Source organism: Phaenicophaeus curvirostris, chromosome 22 (assembly GCF_032191515.1).
Source record: "Phaenicophaeus curvirostris isolate KB17595 chromosome 22, BPBGC_Pcur_1.0, whole genome shotgun sequence".
Lineage (NCBI taxonomy): Eukaryota > Metazoa > Chordata > Aves > Cuculiformes > Cuculidae > Phaenicophaeus > Phaenicophaeus curvirostris.
The window spans coordinates 2141164-2164214 of NC_091413.1; the positions used below are offsets into that span (position 1 = coordinate 2141164).

The 23051-nt window shown below is 40.7% G+C and overlaps 1 protein-coding gene across 3 annotated transcripts; it reads left to right on the forward strand.

The window, feature by feature from the left end:
• The first annotated feature begins 1836 nt into the window (after window positions 1-1836).
• Window positions 1837-23030, forward strand: NADK (NAD kinase). 3 transcript variants are annotated; one of them, XM_069874799.1, is made up of 12 exons: window positions 1837-1954; window positions 7901-8114; window positions 10870-10953; window positions 14503-14632; window positions 15199-15307; window positions 15524-15609; window positions 15891-15993; window positions 16726-16877; window positions 17373-17472; window positions 18100-18257; window positions 18668-18750; window positions 19759-23030. In XM_069874799.1, exons 2-12 carry the CDS (start codon window positions 7942-7944, stop codon window positions 19904-19906), a joined length of 1326 nt encoding a protein of 441 aa, XP_069730900.1. In that variant the 5' UTR covers window positions 1837-1954; window positions 7901-7941; the 3' UTR covers window positions 19907-23030. The 3 variants fall into 3 exon arrangements, with proteins under 3 accessions (XP_069730900.1, XP_069730901.1, XP_069730903.1); XM_069874800.1 differs by lacking the exons at window positions 1837-1954; window positions 7901-8114 and adding an exon at window positions 8608-8750; XM_069874802.1 differs by lacking the exons at window positions 1837-1954; window positions 7901-8114; window positions 10870-10953 and adding an exon at window positions 12090-12646.
• Window positions 23031-23051: the final 21 nt, after the last annotated feature.

The following is a 23051-nucleotide window of genomic DNA, read 5'->3' on the forward strand; positions in this document are numbered from 1 at the left end:
ACACTTGAGTCCCCAGGATATCATTAAATCCATAGCACTGTGTATTGTCTCCTTGCTTCCTTGCAGACTGGGCTCCTAACATTGGTTAGAATGAGCATTAAAGAGCATTTGTGACTCAAAATACTGCTCTTTTTAGAAAGTGCTATAAAGTTGCACATGCTGTTTCCACATATGTAGCAACTGCTTCTTCTTTTTCAAGTTTACCTCATCAGTTATTGACTGTCACTTCTTTGCAGCTCCCCAGTTTCCCGAAAACATAAATTTCTCCATAAAGGAAGAAGAAAAAAAAAATCCCAAATTGCCACATTCTCAAATAACCTAACTTGTTCCCACTTTGTGAATTTATGTACAGTCCAGTGAGCTACATCTATGAGCATATGACCTCTTTAAAGCCGTATTGGTTGCAATTTAAAATTAGAAATCCCAATTGGTTTTAGTAATGGTGAAAGATGGTTTTCTTGTTGGCAGCTAAACAGGGGTCTGATGCTACCTCTGCTGAAGTTTGTGACAAAGTTCCTGATGATTTCAAGATATCAGGAACATTGAATTCAAGTACCTTTTCATTTTTTCACCCTTGCTCAGAATTTGGTTTCAGATCAAGGACAGACTGGAAAAAAGAAGCTCCTGAAATACAGGAAACCAGTTAGTAGTTGAGATAAGAGCAATTGTAGTATAGCAAGGTGTAAGCATTCTCAAACAGGAATATTACAGCAGGAGGAAATACCTGATGATGTAAGGAAAGATTAAGGTAAAAGTCCATCTGGAGTACTCTGTCTGGTTCTGGAATCCTCAGCACAGGAGATGGAGCTGTGGGAACGGGTCCAGAGGAGGCTACAAGGATGATGCGAGAGCTGGAGCACCTCCCGTACGAGGACAGGCTGAGAGAGTTGGGGTTGTTCAGCCTGGAGAAGAGAAGGCTCTGAAGAGACCTTAGAGTGACCTTCCAGTACCTGAAGGGGCTACAGGAAAGCTGGGGAAGAACTGTTCACAAAGGCTTGTGGGGATAGGATGAGGGGCAATGGGGATAAACTGGAGAGGGGCAGATTTAGACTGGACATAAGGAGGAATTTCTTCACGGTGAGAATTGGTGAGGAACTGGAACAGGTTGCTCAGGGAAGTGGTGGCTGCCGCATCCCTGGAGGGGTTCAAGGCCAGGCTAGATGGGCCTTGGAGCAACAGGATCCCAAGTAACAGGTTACAGGATGAGAGGGAATGGCCGCAGGTTGTGCCAGGGGAGGTTTAAACTGGTTATCAGCAAAAAAGCCTTCACTGACAGCAGCGAAACCCTGGCAGAGGCTTCAAACAACGGGTAGACACGGCTCTTTGGGACTCAGCTCAGTGAGCACGATGGGATAGGGCTGACGGGTGGACTGAGGGCTAATTTTGCCTTAATTAGAAGCAAGGAAGGGTGGAAACCGCGAGCTGAGCGCCTGCCTCTCCAGCAGCCGCCTCACGGGGGGGGTGTGGGGGGGAACGGGGCGCGCTGCGCACGCGCAAACCCACCCCGCCCGCTGCCGAGGCCCGCGCTGCGCGCACGCGCGCTGCTCCCCCTCCCGCCAAGGCGGGTGCGACGGAGGCGCGAGGCCCCGCCCCCCCGCGGCGCCGAGCGGGCGTCTCTGCGCATGCGCGACGCCCCCTCCAGTTTAAGGGGCGGGAGGCTTCCCTAGCGGGGGGGGCTCTTTGCGCATGCGCATTCCCCCGCCCCCAAGAAGGCGGGAAGAGCCGAGAGGCGGCGCGAGGCCCCGCCCCCCCCCGGCGCGTGCGCAGCGCCCCCGCCCCGGGGAGGCGGGGAGAGGACGATGGAGGCGAGGGGGCTCCGCCGGCCCCGCTCACTGCCCGGGAGCAGCAGCAGCAGCAGCAGCAGCCGCCGCCGCCGCCACCACCGGGGCCGCCGGGCCGGGCTCTGAAGGGCCGGGGGCCGGGCGGGGAGGGGGAGCAGCAGGCGGGGCGCGCGGTGAGTCGCGGCGGCGCCGGGGGCTGGCGGGGCCGCGGCTGGGGCTCGTCCTGAGGGAGGGGAAAGGGATTCCAGCGGGGATAAGGGGGGGGTCCGGGCCGGGGAGGAGGGAATGGAGCTGGGGGCGCTCGGTCTGAGGAAGAGGAGGCTGAGGGGAGACGTAATCACTGCCTATAAGTGTCTGAAGGGGTGTAGAGGTGGGTGCCGGGCTCTTCTCCCAAGTGACAGGCGACAGGAGGGGACGAAACAGCCTCAAGCTGTGCCGGGGCAGGTTCAGGTCGGATGTAGAATCATAGAGTAGGTTTGAATTGGAAGGAACCTTAATTTCATCCGGTTCCAGCCCCCCTGCGATGGGCACGGACACCTCCCACTGGGTCAGGAAAATTCACTGAAAGGGTTCTCAGGCGTTGTCAGAGCTGCCCAGGGAGGTGATGAATCCCCATCCCTGGAAGGATTTAAAAGATGAGCTGATGAGGTGCTCACAGGTGGTTTAGTAGTGGACAGGTGTGGCTGGACTCAGTTGCAAAGCTCTTCTCAGACCAAGCGATTCTGTGATCTGGTGGGTGTGATCTACTGTCTTGGTTATTTCCCTTCATACCCTGTTTTCTGGATGGAGGAGAGGTTCAGGTCTCGTTCTGGGTGGAGGAGAGGTTCAGGTCTCGTTCTGGGTGGAGGAGAGGTTCAGGTCTCGTTCTGGGTGGAGGAGAGGTTCAGGTCTCGTTCTGGGTGGAGGAGAGGTTCAGGTCTCGTTCTGGGTGGAGGAGAGGTTCAGGTCTCGTTCTGGGTGGAGGAGAGGTTCAGGTCTCGTTCTGGGTGGAGGAGAGGTTCAGGTCTCGTTCTGGGTGGAGGAGAGGTTCAGGTCTCGTTCTGGGTGGAGGAGAGGTTCAGGTCTCGTTCTGGGTGGAGGAGAGGTTCAGGTCTCGTTCTGGGTGGAGGAGAGGTTCAGGTCTCGTTCTGGGTGGAGGAGAGGTTCAGGTCTCGTTCTGGGTGGAGGAGAGGTTCAGGTCTCGTTCTGGATGGAGGAGAGGTTCAGGTCTCGTTCTGGATGGAGGAGAGGTTCAGGTCTCGTTCTGGATGGAGGAGAGGTTCAGGTCTCCTTCTGGATGGAGGAGAGGTTTAGGTCATTAATACCTGTGCTGTGGTGGTGGTTCTGAAGCAGCGGAGTTAACAACTGGGCTTGCTTCCCCTGGAATTTAACATGTGACAGTCATACTAACCAGTTTTCAGTAGGAATAGCACTGGACTGTGTAACCGAAAACATGCTGCTGCTGTCAGACCGCTGGATTTCAATAAGGAATGTTATTTTGGTTTATTTTCTTCAGGCACTTTAGGACATGAAGTTCTAAACTAAACTGAAAAGTTTCGTCTGCCTGGCACAGTTTGTTGGGTTTTTTTAGGGGTGAGAGGGGGTTTGGCTGCTAGGGATGGAGTCATATGCTTAGAACAGCTGTTGAAGGGCTTTCTTCACCGGAGTGTAATAATAAAAACATTTTTCCAGAATGAAGAGATTAAGCATGAAATCTCAGAATGGTTTGGGTTGGAAGGGACCTTAAAGCTCCCCCAGTTCCACTCCCCTGCCATGGGCAGGGACACCTACCACTGGGTCAGGGGCTCCAAGCCCCATCCAGCCTGGCCTTGAACATCTCCAGGGATGGGGCAGCCACCACTTCTCCAGGGGGTCTGTAGCAGTGGGGCAAGTGGTACCATTTTTGGATGTGGATTTGACCTCTTGTGCAGTAACGTGAGGTTGATGATAAGGTACAAAATGAGGAGTTTTGGACGGCTGATGCAGTTTCTAAGAAAATAATAGAAATGCTGTGGTTGTGGAGCTGTGTTAGAAGGAAGCAGTGCGAGTAGTGGATCGGGATGGGCACTGTAGCAGACCTCTAATCCTGATGGTTTAGGGTAATGCTTTTAACAGAAAAAGGCTTACAAAATAACAGCTCACAGCACAGTCAAAAAGTAAATCACTTGCTGATTTGTAGCTTTATGCTCCTTGTGCAGCTGCTTGCCTCAAAGGATGTGTTCCTTTGTGTGCTCTTTGGCACAGTTGCATAGTGGAGAAGAGGGTTTTCTGAGGCGTGAGTGCACATCACCCTTACCAGGCCACCTGGAAGCGGGTTGCCTGTGCCTGACAGCTTAATAGAACTGTTCCAGGTTCTCTTTGTGACTTGGACTCTCACAGCTGACCCGGGGTGTGATTCCTTAATACCAGTCTGAACAGTTTAGGAAAGCTGTGGGGGTGTTGTGTCCTTCTATATAAAGATGGAACTTGTGTGAACTTCTGGTTCCCAGGAGCAATTATTTGTAGTGACAGAGAAGTCGAAGGTGGGAAACTGCAGTAAGAGGTAAGATATGAGAGGTGACTCACCTGGCTACTGTGTGTCACCATCACTGAAACTTAACATTAACACCTTCTCAGCTGTCCTTTATCCTGTAATGCTGGGCATTTAAATACTTATAATTTCTTAAATTTCGGACCTGACTTAGACCAGAGCAGCCTTTTCACTCATTGCTTGACATGTGCTTAAAGTTTCTTGGATCTAGCCCTGGAGGCTGTTCAGTCCTTATGTCAAGTCTGGTTATTTAATAAAGGCCTTGTGAGGGAACGTTAATTAAACAGTGCATGGTGTAAGCTGTGGCTGAAACATCCTGAATTGGAAAGTATTACATATCGACTTCTTAGGCTGTATTTAGTAGGTCTGTACACCGTCTTACTTCCAGTTTTGTGCTAATCTGATTTTCTCTATCAGCAACATCTGTCAGGTGGTGATACTTCAGACAAAGTCACTTGGCAACACACCTTGTTTACTGCATGCTATGTTAATTATTGTTCTCTGTACCCCTTAGTTAAGAGTGATACTGTGGAACAGGATGCATGCTTATCAACTATTAAGTTACTGAGAAAAAGAATTCTCCATAAACTACGTTCACAGATGTTGCATTTCCATACGCTTTGTTAACTGTTGCAATTTGTATTTTCCTATGCCTAGACCAGGCTTTCAGTGTTTGGATAGAAAGGAATGAGGAGTTGAAAATCTGTGTGATGAGACAGCAAAGGAAAATGATGTACTGTTAACTGTCTGTGGGTGCTCACTTCTCAGTGCAGGTTTTTAAGAAATGATTACTTAGAATTCTAACTTTTGAGAGCAGATGCATAGTGCAGATAGGTGTGTGAGGGTATGTGAATGTCTCTAAGGGAGATGCTGTTGAGATGAGAGACTGCTCACAGCTGGTTTTCACTCTTGGGACTTCTGAAATGGTTTAGCAGCAGTCTGTATTGAGAGCTACTTGGTTATATAGGTGTACAAGATAGTAGTTTTTAATTTCCTAGGATAATTCTGTGAGGACAGAGTTTTTTTTGGAAATACCTGGTTCCTAAATCTGATAATAACCCACAGCTGCAGGGGTGGTTGGTATCTGCTTTCTCACCTCCACCAGTTCCAGTGCATTTTTTTTTCCTGTCTGGATCATTCCTGGGGAGCTGATCTCCTCCCTTGATGAATAACTATGTCCAGCATTTTTACTGGCCAGTTCTACTAAACATAATGTGTTCACTTATACTTAGTGAACTTCGACTCACTATGATAGTTTTGGTTAATATTAACTAAGAGCATGGTACTCCAGTAAAGACAGTCAGGTCTCTAATTCCTTAAAAACGAGAAGGATGGTAAAATACGTGGAAGTCTGAATATAGAGGATGCTGGAGAAGCCTGTTTGGTCCCTATGAAATAGATATACCAAACGCAGGAATGATTTCAGATCCTAGATTTAAAAGTAAAAATGAAGGTATTAGACATTTGCTTTTAAAGATACATTGATTGATGGGCTTTCAGTAAGCGCATCACAAGTGCGAGTAGCTACAAACAGATGGCAAATGAGTGCCTAGTTTTTAATGAGTGTCCTTTATTTTTAAGTCTATTGGATAAAGCCCACGTTGCTAAAATTCAATTCTTTCTGTACTTGACAAGGTAAACTTAATTCAGAATTAAATTCCCCCTTTGTATGGGGAACACAGGAGGGAATCCATCAGAAACTCGAGAGACTTGTTCAAGTCTCTCGAGTCTCTGGAGTCAAAACGGTGGACTCGTTCAGATTATGATTTACAGGATTAAATGGTGTAAGAATTTCTTTGTGCACACACAGATGATGAAAGACCATTTCCAGTCAGAGATACTGAACATCTCATTTTAAAGTCACTTCTTTTCTGAAACTCAGCTATCCAAAAGGCTTCCTTTCTGTAGCTGGTTCAGATTCAGACACAGCCGGCCAGGGAACTCCTTCTGAAGCTTGGTGTGGTTGTAATAAAAGGTAATACTAATTAAAGTCTATTAAAAATAATTTATTGTTTGAGTCGGATTTTACAGTCTCTTTTACATACGTGCTTGCACAACCAGAGTAATTGTGTGCCTAAATAAACTAACTGGCACAAAGCTTATATTGAGCTTAAAGTTGTCTAAAAATGGAGTTACATTTTTCTAATTTTAATTGTAGGAAAAAAGTAAATGTGTTCAAAGGACTGTTTCGTAAGTCATGGTCACAGGTGGTGCTAAGCAGTGAGTAACCAACAGCTGGGCATTGATAGCTTTATGAGTGCAGGACCTTACAAATTATTAATCGCTGACAGTAATTGTACCTCTTTGTAGTGGTGTTCTCTTAGGGTAAGACTAATCTACAGCGGGAACAAAAGTACTTTCTAATTTAATTAGGTGGTGGTTCTGTCTAATTTAGCAATGAGCCAGTGCTCCTTCTAATGTTACAAGTTCGTTTTATTGACACTTATCTAAAAGATGGGACACTGTGGAAGAGTCCTTGTGAAATTGTGGACGTTGTCATTCTCTGTAACTTTACAGCCAAATATCTTTGTTTTCTGAGTGTTTTCCAGAGCGACAGTCCATTTTCATGGTTACTGTAGTGTTATGGCCCATTCCCTACAGGGTACACCTGGGAGCACATCCAAAGTGATGAATTTGTTTTAAAAAAAAACGTACAAATCTTTAATCAACGTTTTCCCTGTGTTGAAATCAACTGACTTCAGCAATGTGCTGTTCCTCGGGACTGTGTTATCCTAGATACTATCTGTTTGTAGTTTAGGGTGTATTCCTGCACTCAAAGTCGCTTTCTATTTATATTCTGATGAGGCTGCTTCTCAAAAAAGGATGAGAACTTACATCTGGGATTTCTAGTACTTTTGGGGAAGGATGGTTATGTAAAGTTTGGATTTTGGTTTGGTGTTTTTACTTCTGCAAAACTGCTGTCTGGCCACCAGCTGTTTATCTTATTTGTGCTGATTATTTGTGGAAGTGAAATACTTTACATTTGTCCTTATTTCATCTTGTTTGGTTTGGACTATTTCCCCAGTTTGTCACAAATGATTTAAGCACTTTGGTATCATCCTCCAGTTTGTGGTTTGTTTTTTTTTTTCTCCTCAGCTTGGTATTAATATCATTTTTGTTAAGAGCTTAAGTTTATTGAAGTTATTGCTATTGCTTTTTTTTTTTTTTGGCTTGCTTTGACAGGCTTTTTTCTGTTGTAGCTTAGAGTATTCTAATTTTATTTGTTCAATATATGAATCGCCTAATAGGAGACTTGATAGCTTTTCCTGAGTTTTAGTTCTTTAGTAAAAAATGAAAGCTTTTCTTCCTCTTCAGTTTCTAAAGCAAATCTATTTTATCCCCTGTATAACTGGAGATACAAACCTGTGCTGGTCTTGAAATAACTTTGTACTGAGCCTCTTCTAAATCTGGGAACATACGGGTTGTAATTCTGGTCATTTTTCTTTCCAGTGTCGTTGTCTTACTTTGAAGAACTTCTTGATTGCTTAGATCCCTTCAAGAAGCGTTTATCAAAATGTGTGAACTCAGTGTTTAATTCTTACTCGTGGCTAATGCTGAGGTTTTTGTTCTCTCTCCTCCCTACCCCCTTTCTCCTGGTGTTTTTCCACAGGAGTTGAATTTCTCTTTCACTGAAGTTCCTTCACTTCCAGGATGGAGATGAATCAAGAGAAGCTGTGTACCAGCAAGGCTGACGTGAGCTCAGATTCTGCTTATCATTGTTCAACGTGTCAGGATGATGAGGAGTGGAGCAACAATAGCCGGGGGCGAGCTAAGTCACGAAGTTTGTCTGCTTCACCAGCCCTAGGAAGCACCAAAGAATTCCGGTATGGCTCTGGGTTCTTCCTAGTGTTGCTACCTTTAAGAAACATGAACAAAGTATTTAAATAAAGTTATCTAGATTTTAGTTGTCATGTCTCTGTTTGTGCAACTGTAATCTTGCAGCTGTGACAAGTGACAACAGAAATAAAGAGTCTATCAGAATGGGTGTCTCCAGAGTTCGTCACCTCAAGAAAGAGTCAACAGTGGAGACAATTCTCCAGATTATTACAAGTGCTCTGGCTAGAGCTCTGGTGCCATGTATTAGAAAAGTGTTTGAGTGTTTGGGTTATATGGCAGTGGGAGGCAAAGCAAAGTGAGTTTGTGCTTGCAGATTGTTTTACAGCACTGAGTAACACCCAACCCCCCACCCCCCCTTTTTTTTTTCCTTTGAGCCAAATTTCTAATCTTGTCGCAAGGCTCTTGTCATGTGGACAGCTTGGATAGAACTTCTGATGTTGTGATCTTTGAACCCATAGTAAATATTGAATAGCATGCTGTGGTAGCTGCGTGTCTTCATCTAGCGAGAAGCATAGCAGAACTTTCCCTTACTCACATTGTGACCCTGTGTAAAAGCACAGACAAGATCCTGGAGGAGTTCCTCAACAGATGAAAACCTCTCGTCCAGAGCTACTGTTTTGCTGGTAGGGGATGCTCTTCCAAGGCAGAGCGTATATGGGTGAGGCTGAAGATCGCAGGGGGAAGCTTTGTGGTGGAGGGAAGCATGATAATAGCCTTTCTCTGAAGAGGCTAAAAGATTAGGAAAATACTTGCTTAGCGTATGTAGTTCTGGAAACGAGAATGCTTTTGGAAAGTTTTCACAAAGACTGTGCTCTGGCTGTGCTGTTGGAGCTGCTGTGTTGTGTGTTGTAGTCAGTACCTATGACTTTGCATTAAAAGTGAGCTGTAAAACTGGTGTGTTTTCCCTTCTTCACTTAAACCTTCATGTATACTTCAGCCAACCTGCGTAAATGTCTTTGTCATCCAGATTTCTGTGTGTTAGTGTCTTCTAGCTGAGTAACTACTATTTCTTTCTTAGAGTAAAAGTGATCTTTGTAGACCCTGCCTGTTGTGGGTTTCAATTAGGGTTCTTGTTCACAAGATTTTTTTCAGTGAGATGCTCTGTGTTCGTTCACTGTCTTCAATATAGTGCAAACTTGTCACAGTTTGTGGAATATCAGAAAGGGATGTCGGGCTTGCTGTGTAGTGTTCAGATTGAAATGGTTGCTGACCTGCTTGGAACTGACAAGTTTATTTTCATAAAAGAGGTATAATTTCCATTGCACTGCTGCTCATTCTTAGTTAAGACGGGCTTACTACTAATAAATTTAAATTATGTTCACTCAAACATCTTACCTTTTGTCGATTGAATAGTTCATAGATTGAGTGCTAATAAAACCAAGTAAAATCTAAGGAAGACATATATCAATTAATAACTGGAGCTTGCAGAGAAAGCTTTGAGTGACATGAAGGTCAGATGTGGGTATTTAATTTCTTGTAGGAACATGTTTAGCCAGTTACTGGGAGTGGCATGGAATAATGCCCTGTGTTGAAAGAAGGCAAAAAAGACAGTTATTTGGGAGAAGCTTGAGTGGAGCAAGAAGTGGGAGGTGGTGTTATCAGGTACTATTTAACTATCCTGATTCAAGGTGTAATTGTTCACAAGTAGATAGAGACTTACCATTCCTTTACATGGATTGGTGCGCACGTTAATCTCTAATTATGTCAGTCCTTGCTCATTTTTCTGTTTCAGTATAAATAGAGTAAACTTTCTAAAACACTTAGTAACAATCTTATCTGACTGGATTAGTCAAGCCTGGACTTATAAATGGAAAAAGTTATTTTGAAAAGCAAATATCACTTCTATATGTTAGATGGAATTCAAATCTTATACATGTGATTTTATTAGACATGGAACAGATAAGATGTTGCTGTTATTCCTTAATTAGTATTTTTTAACCTGTCATCTGGTTTTGACTTTTATTAGATTTCTGAGGGGTTTTTTTAGTACTAAGAGTGAGTCAACAGCTTGTCTGAGTTACTTTATAATATACACAATAGAAGGCAGCACAGTAGCGACTTGTTACTGCCAAGCAATAGGTTGGTTATCAGTTCCTGTGTTAATTGGATTAAGCACAGGAAAGACGTATTTCCCTCTTTTTAATGGAATAGTTCTAACAGCATTTACATAATGTTTCAACAGTTACAAGACTTGAGTAAGTTGTACTCCCATTTTCAGATTTGCTGAAGGAGGTGGGAGGGAAATAAGGCAGAACAGTTCTGACTTGTTCCAGAGAATTGCATCCTAAAGCTAGGAATAATCCTGTGTTCTGTGTGGAATTTAAGTTCAAGGACAAATGACATTTCAGAGCTTTTTATTTGACGTCAAACATCATATTAGATCTTATTAGGGAAATAAATGGAAAAATTAGCATTTTTCCCCACCTATTCAAATAGCATTCTTTCTACCTCTTGATTGTCTCTACCTGCCTTATTCCCAGCCTGGGATGTCTTCTATTCATCTTCCAATGGGATTGATCTTCAAGGAGCAGGTACAGGAGTTGTTTCAGATTTGAAATGTGAGAGCTGCTATGGGTAAAATTACATTGCCTGATAAACCACAAATGTAGGTGTAAGAAATGTACTTTGCCTAGTGTACCTTTTTCAAAGAAGTAGGTTTTGTGGTCAGCAAACTAATTTTAAACAGTTTTTTCATCACATTTCTTATTGGCTATTTCATATATTTATATATGTATTTTTTAGGAGAACACGCTCCTTGCATGGACCATGCCCGGTGACCACATTTGGACCAAAGGCCTGTATGCTGCAAAATCCTAAAACGATTATGTAAGTACTCAAAAATGAGTGGTACTATGATTATTCTGTGTGAAAGAAGTTGAGTTTGCTTTTCTACTATTCATCCCTAATCAGCATTGTTTATATTTTACATGATGTTTAGAAATTTTCACGTTGCTGGATTGCCAGCGGAGAAGCTATTGGTAGCATTTTCTTTATTCCATGAACTTGAAATGTGTAAAGAGCAGTGTTTGTAAATGATGGAGAAACAAAAATTTTTACAGACAACACAAGGAAAGGAAGAGAAACTGTTCTGTATACTGTGACATCTGAGGAAAACCTTCTTCCTGTGTTTGAGTTGATAGTTCGATTTGTTTCATTTGATCTATGGCACTTTCAGGGTACAAATCTTTAAGGGAATTCTGCTCTTAGACTTTGCTGATAAGTTTCACTTGCAGTAAGGGTTGTTTTCTACTTAGCAGGCATATAAACATTTTCATTTTGTAGGTTGGTTAGTATAAAAGTGTTGCTTTTTACAATGTGTATTATGTACTTAATAAATGATATCTTGACTTGTCAGACAAGGAACATCATGGTTTTACAGGCTGGCCAAGTTAGAGATCCCTAGTTTTGTCCCTTTAAAAAGTTATATGTAATTGTTCTTTCGATTAGAGGTAAGGTATTTGAGTTAAGTATTTATTTACATAAATCTGTACCTAAATAGCAGTCTTCCTCAAACAGATTGGTGGCATCAGAACTTTTCCTATGAAGGTGTGGCAGAAATCTTGTAGTGTGCAATAACTCAGCTTCCTCATTCTTTCTGTCTGTTCTTAAGTCTGTGGCTTGGAGAGCTGCACTTCCGCTGAAATCTCAACTCTGTGTGTGTTTCCCCACCTGACTGATGAACACGCTCCTCCCCGTGGGCTGGGCAGGCACTGTGCAATATAAAGATAGCATTAAGATCTGTGGAATACCGAGGCTGCGGGCAGCGCTAACGCACGCAGCTTGCCAGGGAGAGGGCTTGCCTGTGGTGCTCCAAATAGCTGGGAGTGAGGAGGGCTCTCGGGCTGTTGAGGGAAAGGGCTATTTGAAGTCCAAATTGTAAATTACTTTTCTTGCTATACTTAAGAGTTTTTTTTTTGTGGCTTCTAAAAATGAGCAAAATGTTTTTGCTTGGGTTTTTCTCTTCTTGACGGTCAGCATATTGTTAAACTCTCTTCACTGGAGAGCATTTTAAATGGAAATTTTAGATTTTATGTATAGACGTAAGTTAGTGAAGGTCTTGGTGTCTCTCTAAGTGCTGGTGTTGATTGAATTGAAACTGTGCTTTCTGAAGGCTGTTAGGTAAGATGCCCAGATAGATTGAATAACTGTTCGGTGAAAAAAGGATCAGGTGCTTGTGTTGTCGAGGAGAGAGGAGGTCAACCCCTGTTTTTAAACATATTCTTGAAATGGGATATTTTTGTACGAAATATTGCCTCTGCAGATCTGCAATAAACATTTTATACAGGATTCTTCTGTAAAGCCTCGCATCTCTTTATTGGGACTGACTGGGGCACTTCACTGGGAAAAAACATTTTTCAGAGGAAAAGGTTTTCTTTGGAGGTAGCAGTTTGTTAACAAGTGATAGAAGCCTCAGCATTTTTTTCGGAGCTGTTGCATTTGCCTCATTCCTGGAAAGAAACATGAAGATCTTAAAGCGTGTTGTGAATAATCTTTCATGTAGTAGGACCACGTGGAATTGGTGAGTACAGCTGACATGGACTGGCTTTTGTGTGAATTATGTCTGTATTAGTTTTAGGTTTGTCAGTGCTAAAGCAGTGCTGCAGTCTTTAGTTCTTTGCCAGCTTTAGAAGACAGCCTGAGCGTCTTGAAATGGTTTTGCGGGTGGTTTCTCTGTGTATCTTCATCCTTTAACAGCATTGAGATTTGAGGGATTTCATTTTATGAAATTATCTTTACTGTAGGAAACACTTCCTTAGTCACCATTGGTATTGGAAATGCAGTTCCTTTGCAACTGTTCAGCAGCAAAAACCACTTTTACATTTAATTTAGTACATTTATATTTTACATTTAATTTAGACGCCTTCCAAATTCATAGTCCTCTCAGATTCATGGCAATATTTCAGACAGTGGAATATCTTCAGAATGCACTTGCAGTCAGCTGGGGGATTGGACTAGACCCCTCTCCAGAGGTGCCGTTCAACTTCCACTATTCTGTGATTCCTAGGCTATAAAAAAGGAAATAAAACATAATGTGATGTTGACAGCCTGTGTGTGATAGTGAAGGTAACTGCGTGTTGGTTTTCTTCTGTGTTACCTAATAGTATTTAGCAAGAGAGACAGCACTGTTTGTTATTGGTATTAATGCTATTTCATTAATGTATAGTTTCTGCTATATTTATCTGTTGAATGTTGGAAAGTAAAAGGAACGGGTTATTCTACCTTCATCATCATCTGCTTTATTTTAACCCTTCAAAGTGCTAAATCCAAATCTCTCTGTAAATTTGGCTTGTTCAGCGTTTACACTAATCTGCTTTGCTTTATGGATTATATCTGCACCATAAGGAAAAGGGTGGGATGCTTGTTAAATGTAAAATACACCTGTGAAATTATGTAACTTAGAAGTAGATACAAAGGAAAGAGGAAAATACAGCTGGGTATTCTTTAATCGACTAAATGTATTACAGAGTAGTACAAGTCTTCTCTTACTGAACCCTCTTGAAAGCCACTGAATTATTTGCTTACATACCTGTGATGCTTGCCTGGCATAGAAGTGTGCAGGCATCTGCTCCTGTTTAAGCTCTTTACTTGTGAGGCTTTATGATAGGAATTATAAGTTGCAAGTGCAGACTTTCCGGAGTAGAATTGATATACTGTACTTTTTTCATAGTTGTCAAGGCTTAGCTTGAGGATTTAGTACAGGTGACCATGCGAATCTTAATTTCTTGCTCTTCTCTTGTAATAGTGTTGTTTAGTGTTAGTAGAAAAACTGCAGAATTTGTTTCTGCATCTACAGGCTTCTGATTGTACTGAGAAATCGGCAACAGTGTGGTGACAAAATGCTGATGGAAACGCTGCTAGAAAGAAAAAAGGAATATTTGGGTTGGAACCATTGTACTATTTTTTAGATTTACATTGACTTAAGCTGTTTGACTTGTTGTTGAGTAGTGTTATGCTGTTCTTTTTCTGCTTCTCTGCTTGGATGTTTCTCCTTAGTTTGAGTCAGCTTAGGAGGAGAGAGCACTAAAACAAGATTGAGGAGAGCGTTATGGCTGGAAGCATCAGGGAAGATGTCAGTCAGTTCAGGGACTTGATCCAAGACCTTTTATGCTGCTGTTCAAATCTCTGTTTTCATGTGTTATTGGCAGGATAGGAGTTACAGGAATCAACAGCTTAATGCTGTGTTACCATCTTAACAGAGTGAAGCAGTGGCTGATTTCATGGGGGGAAAAAGCATCGTTACAATACGGACTACTGCATCCTTCTTTCTTTTGCTTTAGGTCTGTGTGCAATTATACTGTAGGATCTATTCCTGAGGGACCGGAGTTTTGTTAGAGCAAAATGTGGTAACATTGTCTTTTTTTTCCCATTCTCCAGGCACATTCAGGATCCAGCAAGCCAGCGGTTGACATGGAACAAACCTCCTAAGAGTGTCCTTGTTATTAAAAAGATACGTGATGCCAGTTTGCTGCAGCCTTTTAAAGAGCTTTGTGTGTATCTCACTGAGGTAATGAAATGTAAAATTCCATTTTTACTGTAATTAAAAATTTTAAATCTAAACTGTTTTCAATTACTGGTTCTTTTAAATGTGGAATGTCAGAATTGCATAGTGCAAACAAATTGTACCTGTTGCCACTGGAAGTGGTAGAACTTGTTTCAGAGCTTAAGATCAGACCGTAAGTACTTCAATAAGTAAAGAGCTTAAAAAAAAACCAAACAAACAAACCAAAAAACCCAGTGAAGTGAAAACTTTCCTTAATTCTGTTTGCAGTTATACATTACAAGGAATGGTATATAAAAAGCTTAATCCTTTAAACCCTGAACAAACATAGCAATGTTACTGTAATGTAATCTGTATTCCAGTGTTTAGTTTAATTTATTAGATGGTCTGTGCATGCTGCAAAATTCTCATGAGAATTAGACCACACATTAAAAATAACCCCCACAATCAAAGGATGCAGCCACTTCTGTAAAATATTGCTTATATATTTTAAACTAATGCAAAGTATGGAGAGATTCAAATTTTTTGTCAGTTTAAGAGGTTATTAACAAGGTTATCTTGCCTTTTTTAAGGAGAACAATATGATAGTGTATGTAGAAAAAAAGGTATTGGAAGACCCTGCTATAGCTAATGATGAGAATTTTGGACCAGTGAAGAAGAAATTTTGCACCTTCAGAGAAGGTACAGTGGTGATTTCTTGCAAGTAAACTTAAAATATATTGCTTATTTATCTTTGTGTTTTCTTAGTTGTTGGATCAAGTTTGTTAAATTGCGTCTTTTGCAAACAGCTGGGTTTGTGTGTTTGAGAGAATGTTATTGTGCTGTGCTTAATTTATGTTGGGAAATTAAGACTGCATAAGACTTAATTCAAAACTTGGATTTCAATGGTGCTTCCAGATTATGATGATATATCGAATCAGATCGACTTTATCATATGCCTGGGAGGAGATGGGACCTTACTTTACGCTTCTTCACTTTTCCAGGTTGGTGTTTGCAGGAAATAGACTTAAAGACTTCTTTCCTTCTTGAAGTATTTGAACTTCCTTTGTTTTTTCCCCTTTGTAGTTGAGTTTGGCATTTATCCCTTGCTGTTCATTCCCTTATTTATCAAGCCTGTTTTACCCTATACCTTCTGAAAACATGTGTAATGTGTTGGTTTTGTTATGCAAAAAGTTACATCAGTAGTCAAAATATTTACAGGCAATTAGTTGAAGTATTAATTGCTTTAATTCAGTAGCTTTTAAATTCTTTTCTTTATTGATAGGGTAGTGTACCTCCAGTTATGGCTTTTCATCTGGGATCGCTTGGATTTCTTACTCCATTTAATTTTGAGAATTTTCAGTCCCAAGTCACTCAGGTTATAGAAGGTAAATTTAAGGGGACAAGGTGCGGTGATTCTGTTTGTTACATTTTCTGTAGCTTTTGCCAAGACTGGTACATTTTATTAACCAACTGGTATAAGTTGTCCCTAAGAGTCATAAGATGCGTATACTAAACTAACAACAGTTTCGCGTTGCACTGACCCATTCAGTGCTGCTTTCCATACTACTCTTCAGAGGAAAATGGCTAAAAATAACTTTGTCCTGCGTGGAGTGGAGAAGTAAAAGGTGATATGGAATTTGAATTAAATGACAGCTAACCATACAAATAGAGCATGGCTCTGAAGCCTGTTTCTCTAAGCAGTGCAGTACTTAAAATACCAAGAAGTCAGGCAAATAAAATACTTAAGGAAAGAAATACCTTGTTTTTTCCATATGAGGTTATTTGAATTGCATCCAAAGCAGAATCCTGAGGTATAAAATTCTCATGTTGCTAGAGAATTGTCTTTTAATAAGTGTTCCTAGTGTGCTGATTTTCTTGTAAGGTTAGCTTTTGTCTTAGTGAACCTCATATGAGCCTAACTGTGGGTTTCAAGTTTAACTTGAATTTTGCTCATTACTACTAAAAATGAGTTTTGAGCTTCAACTAAGTGTAGCCAATGATCTTGTGAATGAAATTGGGAATGTTGTAAGCATGTTTTCATACTATTTGCTAGTCATTACATGTTTTTATTTATTAGCATATAATTTTATATACTTTCTCCTGTATTTCACTTCCAGGCAATGCAGCACTTGTTTTACGAAGCAGGCTGAAAGTGAAAGTAGTAAAAGAGCACAGAGAGAAAATGACAGTACAAAACGGTATAGAGGAGAATGGAGTCATGTCTACAAACATAGAGAAAGAAGTGGGCAAGCAAGTTATGCAATATCAGGTCAGAGGGAAAAATAAGCAAAAGAACTAATGTGCAGTTTGTGAATTGCTTTGTACTTGTTTCATTATAACTTTCCCCTTTTCATTAGTTAATTTACCTTAGCCCAGCAGCGTGGGAGTGATCCATATTGCTCTAATTCACAGTATGTGCAGTAAATAGTGAGGAAGTTGGGTGCATCGTTACTTTCTGCAATCATAAGTGCTAATATTTTCCTTCTGTTTTGAAAACCAAGTAATAGTTCTAAAATGGGATATCCCAAAGATTTTCCTAAGTGGAAAGAAAAACCCTGCACGTTGGTAGTAACCAGCTTCTGGAGATAATTGTTAACATCTACAGTGTTCACTGGTGCTTGGTAAGGCAGGAGTGTAGAGAGTCTTATTTGGCAGGTACTAAGCATGCATTTTTCAGAGGTCTGGAAAGCGTGTTTCTGCTTGTCGTTTATTACGTTGTCAAGTCACTTATAGCAGGCTGGTGTAATATTTGATTTCATGGCAGGTCCTGAATGAAGTTGTAGTGGATCGTGGTCCTTCGTCTTACCTTTCCAATGTAGATGTCTTCCTAGATGGACACTTGATAACAACAGTGCAAGGAGATGGTGAGTCTGCTTCTTGAGTTAAATGGCTTATTGTTTCACGTGTAGGCTGTTGCTGTTTTACTGGAGTTTTTTTTCACATGGAAACAAAATCTCAAGCTTCAGTTCAGTGGTGACGGCAAACATTTGCGTGCAAAGAGTAGCTATGTTTATTCATTAGTAACTAAAGCATTCCACACGGAAGCGTTGAAGGGTTGTGGCCTTTGTGGACTTGTGAAGACAAGCGACCATTTCTTTGGGCATGAGATGTTAGAGCTAAGGGCAAGAAATAACCCAGAAAAAATTTGTTTGGGTATTTGGGATTTGCTGAGGGCCTGAGATCTCAATTCATGCAATACAGAAGTTAATCTTTAAAGCTCTTACACTTAAAAAAGTGAATGTCACTGTTACGGAGTTGTGTAACCTGAGATCTAGAAGCTTATGCAACCTAGATGAAGCCATAGAACAGAAGTGCTGTGCCAGGACTATAAAACTTTCTGCCTTTTGTGTGTTAGACTGCAGTTCTCCAGTGAAATACAAGTTGATACATTCTCTGCTTCATTTTCCTAACAGTGCTACTTTTTACTTGTCTTCCAAAATAACACATTGATTGTAATGCTAATGCAAGTGAAATTTTTGCTCCTTTCACAGGAGTCATTGTCTCCACACCAACCGGTAGCACCGCGTATGCAGCTGCAGCAGGAGCCTCTATGATTCACCCAAATGTTCCTGCAATAATGATCACCCCAATCTGTCCTCACTCATTGTCTTTCAGACCCATCGTAGTTCCTGCTGGAGTGGAACTCAAGGTTAGCTTCTGTTATGTTATTTATCTAAGTTAAAAATGTCTGTACTAACCCTGACCGAAACAGAAGAGATTAGGCAACACTGTGCATCTCCTGCATTCCTCCATCTGTAGGAGGACCAGATGGAGTCTGGCTGAAGAATGCATCTTTGTTTCAAATAAGATATCCACTAGCTGAATATTTTGCACTTTTTCCTACTGGATTGTAGGCATTTAACATTCTGCAAAATGGGAATACACATTTGCATTCTGACTAATTGTTACTGCACTGTTATGGACAGAATACAAATTTCAGTGCACCTGTAAAGCTGCAAGGGGTCAGTTTTGTACTTGGAGGGAAGATGGAGGAGGTTTGTTCTTTGCTCTTGAAAAATAGGTTGTGGACCTGAAGTTTAGTCCTTGTCTGTTTTTCAGATCATGCTCTCCCCAGATGCCAGGAATACAGCATGGGTTTCATTTGATGGAAGGAAGAGGCAGGAAATATGCCATGGAGACAGGTCAAGCCTTTTTTTTTGTTGTTGCTGTTGTAGCATCTCTAGGTATAGAAAATACTGATTAATGAACTCCTGTCAAAAGGATTCCTGGCAGTGAAGAAACAAGCTTCTGTAAACCCTGACACTTCTTACAGCACAAACTGCACTGAAAGTATTTAATTTCTAACCTGAGCATTTAAGATTTTTCTGATTAAAGCATTGCTCAAACCAGAACAGAAAGCAAGTGAAATGTTAAAACACATTGTTAAATATTAAAACATTGTATGCTTAGCAAGGAAGATGAACATGTTAGAAAATTTGTTCTGAATAATGCCATGTGGTTTGAACTGTTTTACCTTAGTTAATGGTTGTGGTCAGCTGCAATGCTATTGCCTTGAGTGAGCCAAGTGCAGTGTGTGAAGCTTCCTCTTATGTGTAAGGTGTGGTGGCTTATCCTGATGGGAGGTGATTTCAGGCAACTGTGTGGTATGTGGCTGATAGGCTTGAGGAGGACAACTGTTTTTTGTTCTTGGTCCTTACAAATTGCCAGGAAGGAGAATGTAGAGCTGGCGTGACTCCCATCTTGAAATGTTTGCATTTCCTCTGAGGCTGAGATTTATAGAATAGATCAGGAGAGCAGTAAGGATTCAAACATGAGATTTAACCCTCTGTTACGTGCTAGGCTTCCTAGTGCTGTTGCTTATAGTTGAAACTTAAAGGCTGAAGTGGTGACTTTAATGTTTCCTTCATCTCTGTGTTATGTGAAGACCAGCAAAAGGCTGCAGGACATCATGGAGTGGGTTCAGTACTCTCCCTGTGTCAAAGAATGTGCATCTGTGAACAATTTTAAGCCCTGTGTTCACTCTCTTTAGATGAGCCTGCAGACTTCTTTGTTGCGTGATGATGGAAACTCTCTGTTTTACTAACTGGCCTGAACAGAGCACTGCGTTAGCTAGCGAAGGGAAGATTGATTGTGTTAAAAATGGCTGTTTGTTTCCCTTGACTGACTGGGGTGTTCCTTTGTTGTTGCAGTATTAGCATCACTACCTCTTGCTATCCCCTTCCTTCGATCTGTTTCCGAGACCCTGTGAGCGACTGGTTTGAAAGCTTGGCTGAGTGTTTACACTGGAATGTTCGGAAGAAGCAAAATAACTTTGCTGTTGAAGAAGAAGAATTTTGAGTGTCTACATCTAACAAGACTCATGGGAATGGAAAGTGGCAGTATCCCTTCTATATGCTTGGGGGTTTAAGTTTTTGACTAACAAGTGTGGTCATCATCGTGGATGCGTACAGTGATTATAATTCATATCTGTCTGATCTGCTGCAGGCTGGAAATTGTTGAGCTTCTTCCTGTCATCTAAGAGAGGAATGGAGAAATTAGGCTCTGATTGTTGTAATCCAATTTGAATTTCCTTTAAATGAGCAATTTGAAAATTTTTTTTTTTTATTGGTGTTGACAACAACATCAGGAGATTTGATTGTAACCTATAACTTACCAATAACATGGTAGGCTGAATGTAGACACGTAACAGAAATGTGGCGGTAAAAAAGTGGCATTAGTCTGGTTAATTTGGTATATTTGTAATTCTATGCATATGAAAGCTCTAAGATATTTTCTTTAAATAAAAAAAAAAAGCTCCTCTTTGTTAGCTTAAATGTGTCTTGCCCAGAACAACTACCCATGAAGACAGCACTTAAAATACTTCCTCCTTACTTTTGAATGTGACACACTGAAGAAACACCTGTAAAGAATGTTTTTTTATCAATAGATGGAACCTGAAAAAAAAAAAAAATTTTACATGTATATATGTATTTCTTATGCCCATTTGAACAGTGTTTGACTCTTGGCTGTCATCACTGTGCAAATGTCCACAAATGGCATGGACGAGCGTTAGCGTGGGCGTAGTTGGTTGTTACAGTGATCTTTGGTTTTGTAGCTGAGCTGGTTTGTAGCTCTGCAGTTCCTGTTGGTGGGAATCATCAGTTTGTTAGTTTTCCTTAGTTTTGTTTGGTTCTCTGGAATAAATGGTAGCAGTAGACACTATATAAAGTAAAAAAGGAATTCTCCAAGTGTTCAAGAAGAATCTGGACTTCCATTAGGACTGTATAGTCAAGTTCCAGAAAAAGAGTATCCTATACTAGACCCTGAATGCTCTCAGCTTCCACAGACACCTTCCAACTCTTGGTGCTTTGTAATGCGGAAAGGGATACTGCGTTAGTAGGCTGATAAATGAGAGGACACATTCCCAGTAGAGTAGCAACGGTGCCTTCAGCACACTCAAGATATTCTAAGTCTCATATTTACTTTTTTAAGATGCTTTCAAATGTTTCTAACTTCTATATGTACATATTTTATTGTATGTGCTTTTATGAAAGAAAAACAGAACCCAACAGAAACCTAGTTGGGGAAAAAAGGGTTTGTACTGTACTTTAACTGAAAAATATCAAACCCAAGTATAATGTTTACATTTATGTTCTCTGTGATGCTGTCTCACGATCATACTATCCAAATTTCAGCATCTTCACTGTCTTGCTGCATTGGTCATTAAAGGAATGGACATTATCTGTTCAATTTAAGCCTGTGGCATAACATTGTGGAGAAATTAATATACTAATTAAGGTGGGATTTCCTTGGAAGTGGAGTGAGAAACTGTTGAATTTTTCATGAGTGTCTTATGTTGTTTATGTGGTCCAAAGTGGTAATGGGAAGTTTATTCATTTCCAAACTCTGCCTAACCTGCTGTCCGCTGATAGTTTAAATAATGTCTCTTCCATTTTGGATGCTGCCCTAGTCTGTCTAATTTTACTAAATCCAGGTGAGAGTACTTTTCCTTAAAAGAGATGTAAACTCTTGGTTAATGATGCAAATCATAATGAAAATGTGCTAAGTTAAAATAATACTCAGTGTGTACATTTTGTAAAATAGGATATTGGTTTGATTTGGTCTAAACGGGCCCATTTTGTGATATCTCGGAAGATATCCAGATCGCTTTTGGGATTTATCTTTCACTTGAATCTGCAGTAATTGTTTTATCACTGTTTTGAAGCTGCTTATGGGTTTCCTAGGTGGAGTATTCAGTTATTTAATAACTGTTCACTTTTTGAAGTATAGAAGAGTCAGACTTTTTGCTTTGAAACTCTTTTACTTAAACATGCAATAACTGAGGAAAGGAACAGGGTAGAGTGGCTCTATAAATGTATTGTTAAGTGGAAAACAAGCAGAATAGGCATGCTAGGAAGTGGAAATCATTTTGCAGAGGTGAGGCAAGATGGTTAATGAGCCTTATCTAGTATTTTTTTAAAGATAAAACTATATTCAGCACTTTTTATTTATGCTTTTTTATAGTAGTAAATCTATTATTGGCTAAACTGCCGAACTTTAATTTTCAGAGTGCATAGTTCATGAAATCTGTAATCAAGACTTACCGAACTACTTTCTCTAGATTAGATCTAGATTAGGAGTTGTCTTCAAATTTATCACGTGCTGCAATTGCATAACTGGCTGTCAGGCTTCTGCAGTTTTGCTTGTACAACTCTTGCTGCTTGATACTGATCTTACTTGGATGGCTGCTCAGCCGAGTAGAGAGCTGCAATTACTGAATAAAGCAGGGAGTCACATCAGGACTTCAGTCTTTGCTTTTTCTTCAAGAAAAAGCTGCGTTGATTAGAATTCTGTGAGCTGCTTTATATCAAAACTCAACCCAAATTGAGTTAATAGATTACAAATTTATCAAACTGTACAAAGTTCCTTTTCAAGGCCTTTAATCTGCAAACCCGCGATTCGTGAGCAGGCTGGTGAGGTTTAAACAGGGCTTGAGTTTTGCAGATTTGACTGCTTGAAGTAGGGGTGACTTCTGTTCAAACCACAGCTGAACCAGACAAAGCTGTAGTGCAGACCTCAATATATTGGCAATAAAAGCTTGTTTTGCTGAGGTAACTCACTCAGAGTAACTTGTTTAAACTGTACTGGTAAAATAGGGGTTTGCTGATTAAGAACAGTGTGTCTGAAATAAGGGTTTGTAAATGTCACGGTACCTACAAATCCTTTCCAGCCCACAAAGGGCCAGAAAGGACACTTGGAAATTAATTTGGTGGTTGTTTTTTTAAAAAATAATAAGTTATTCTCTAGTAGAGAGTTAAAGGAATTATTAACCACTGGTAAAGTATGGAATAAAGTAGTGTACTGAATTTTTAAAAGAGGAAAATTCCTGTTACATATTGTTAATGCTTTGAAAAACTTGTTTTAAATATTGTTGAAAACAAATATTTTTCAATCCTTTCAATAAAATCTTTTTGTAAAGTTGGATTTGTAAAGCAGCATTTTC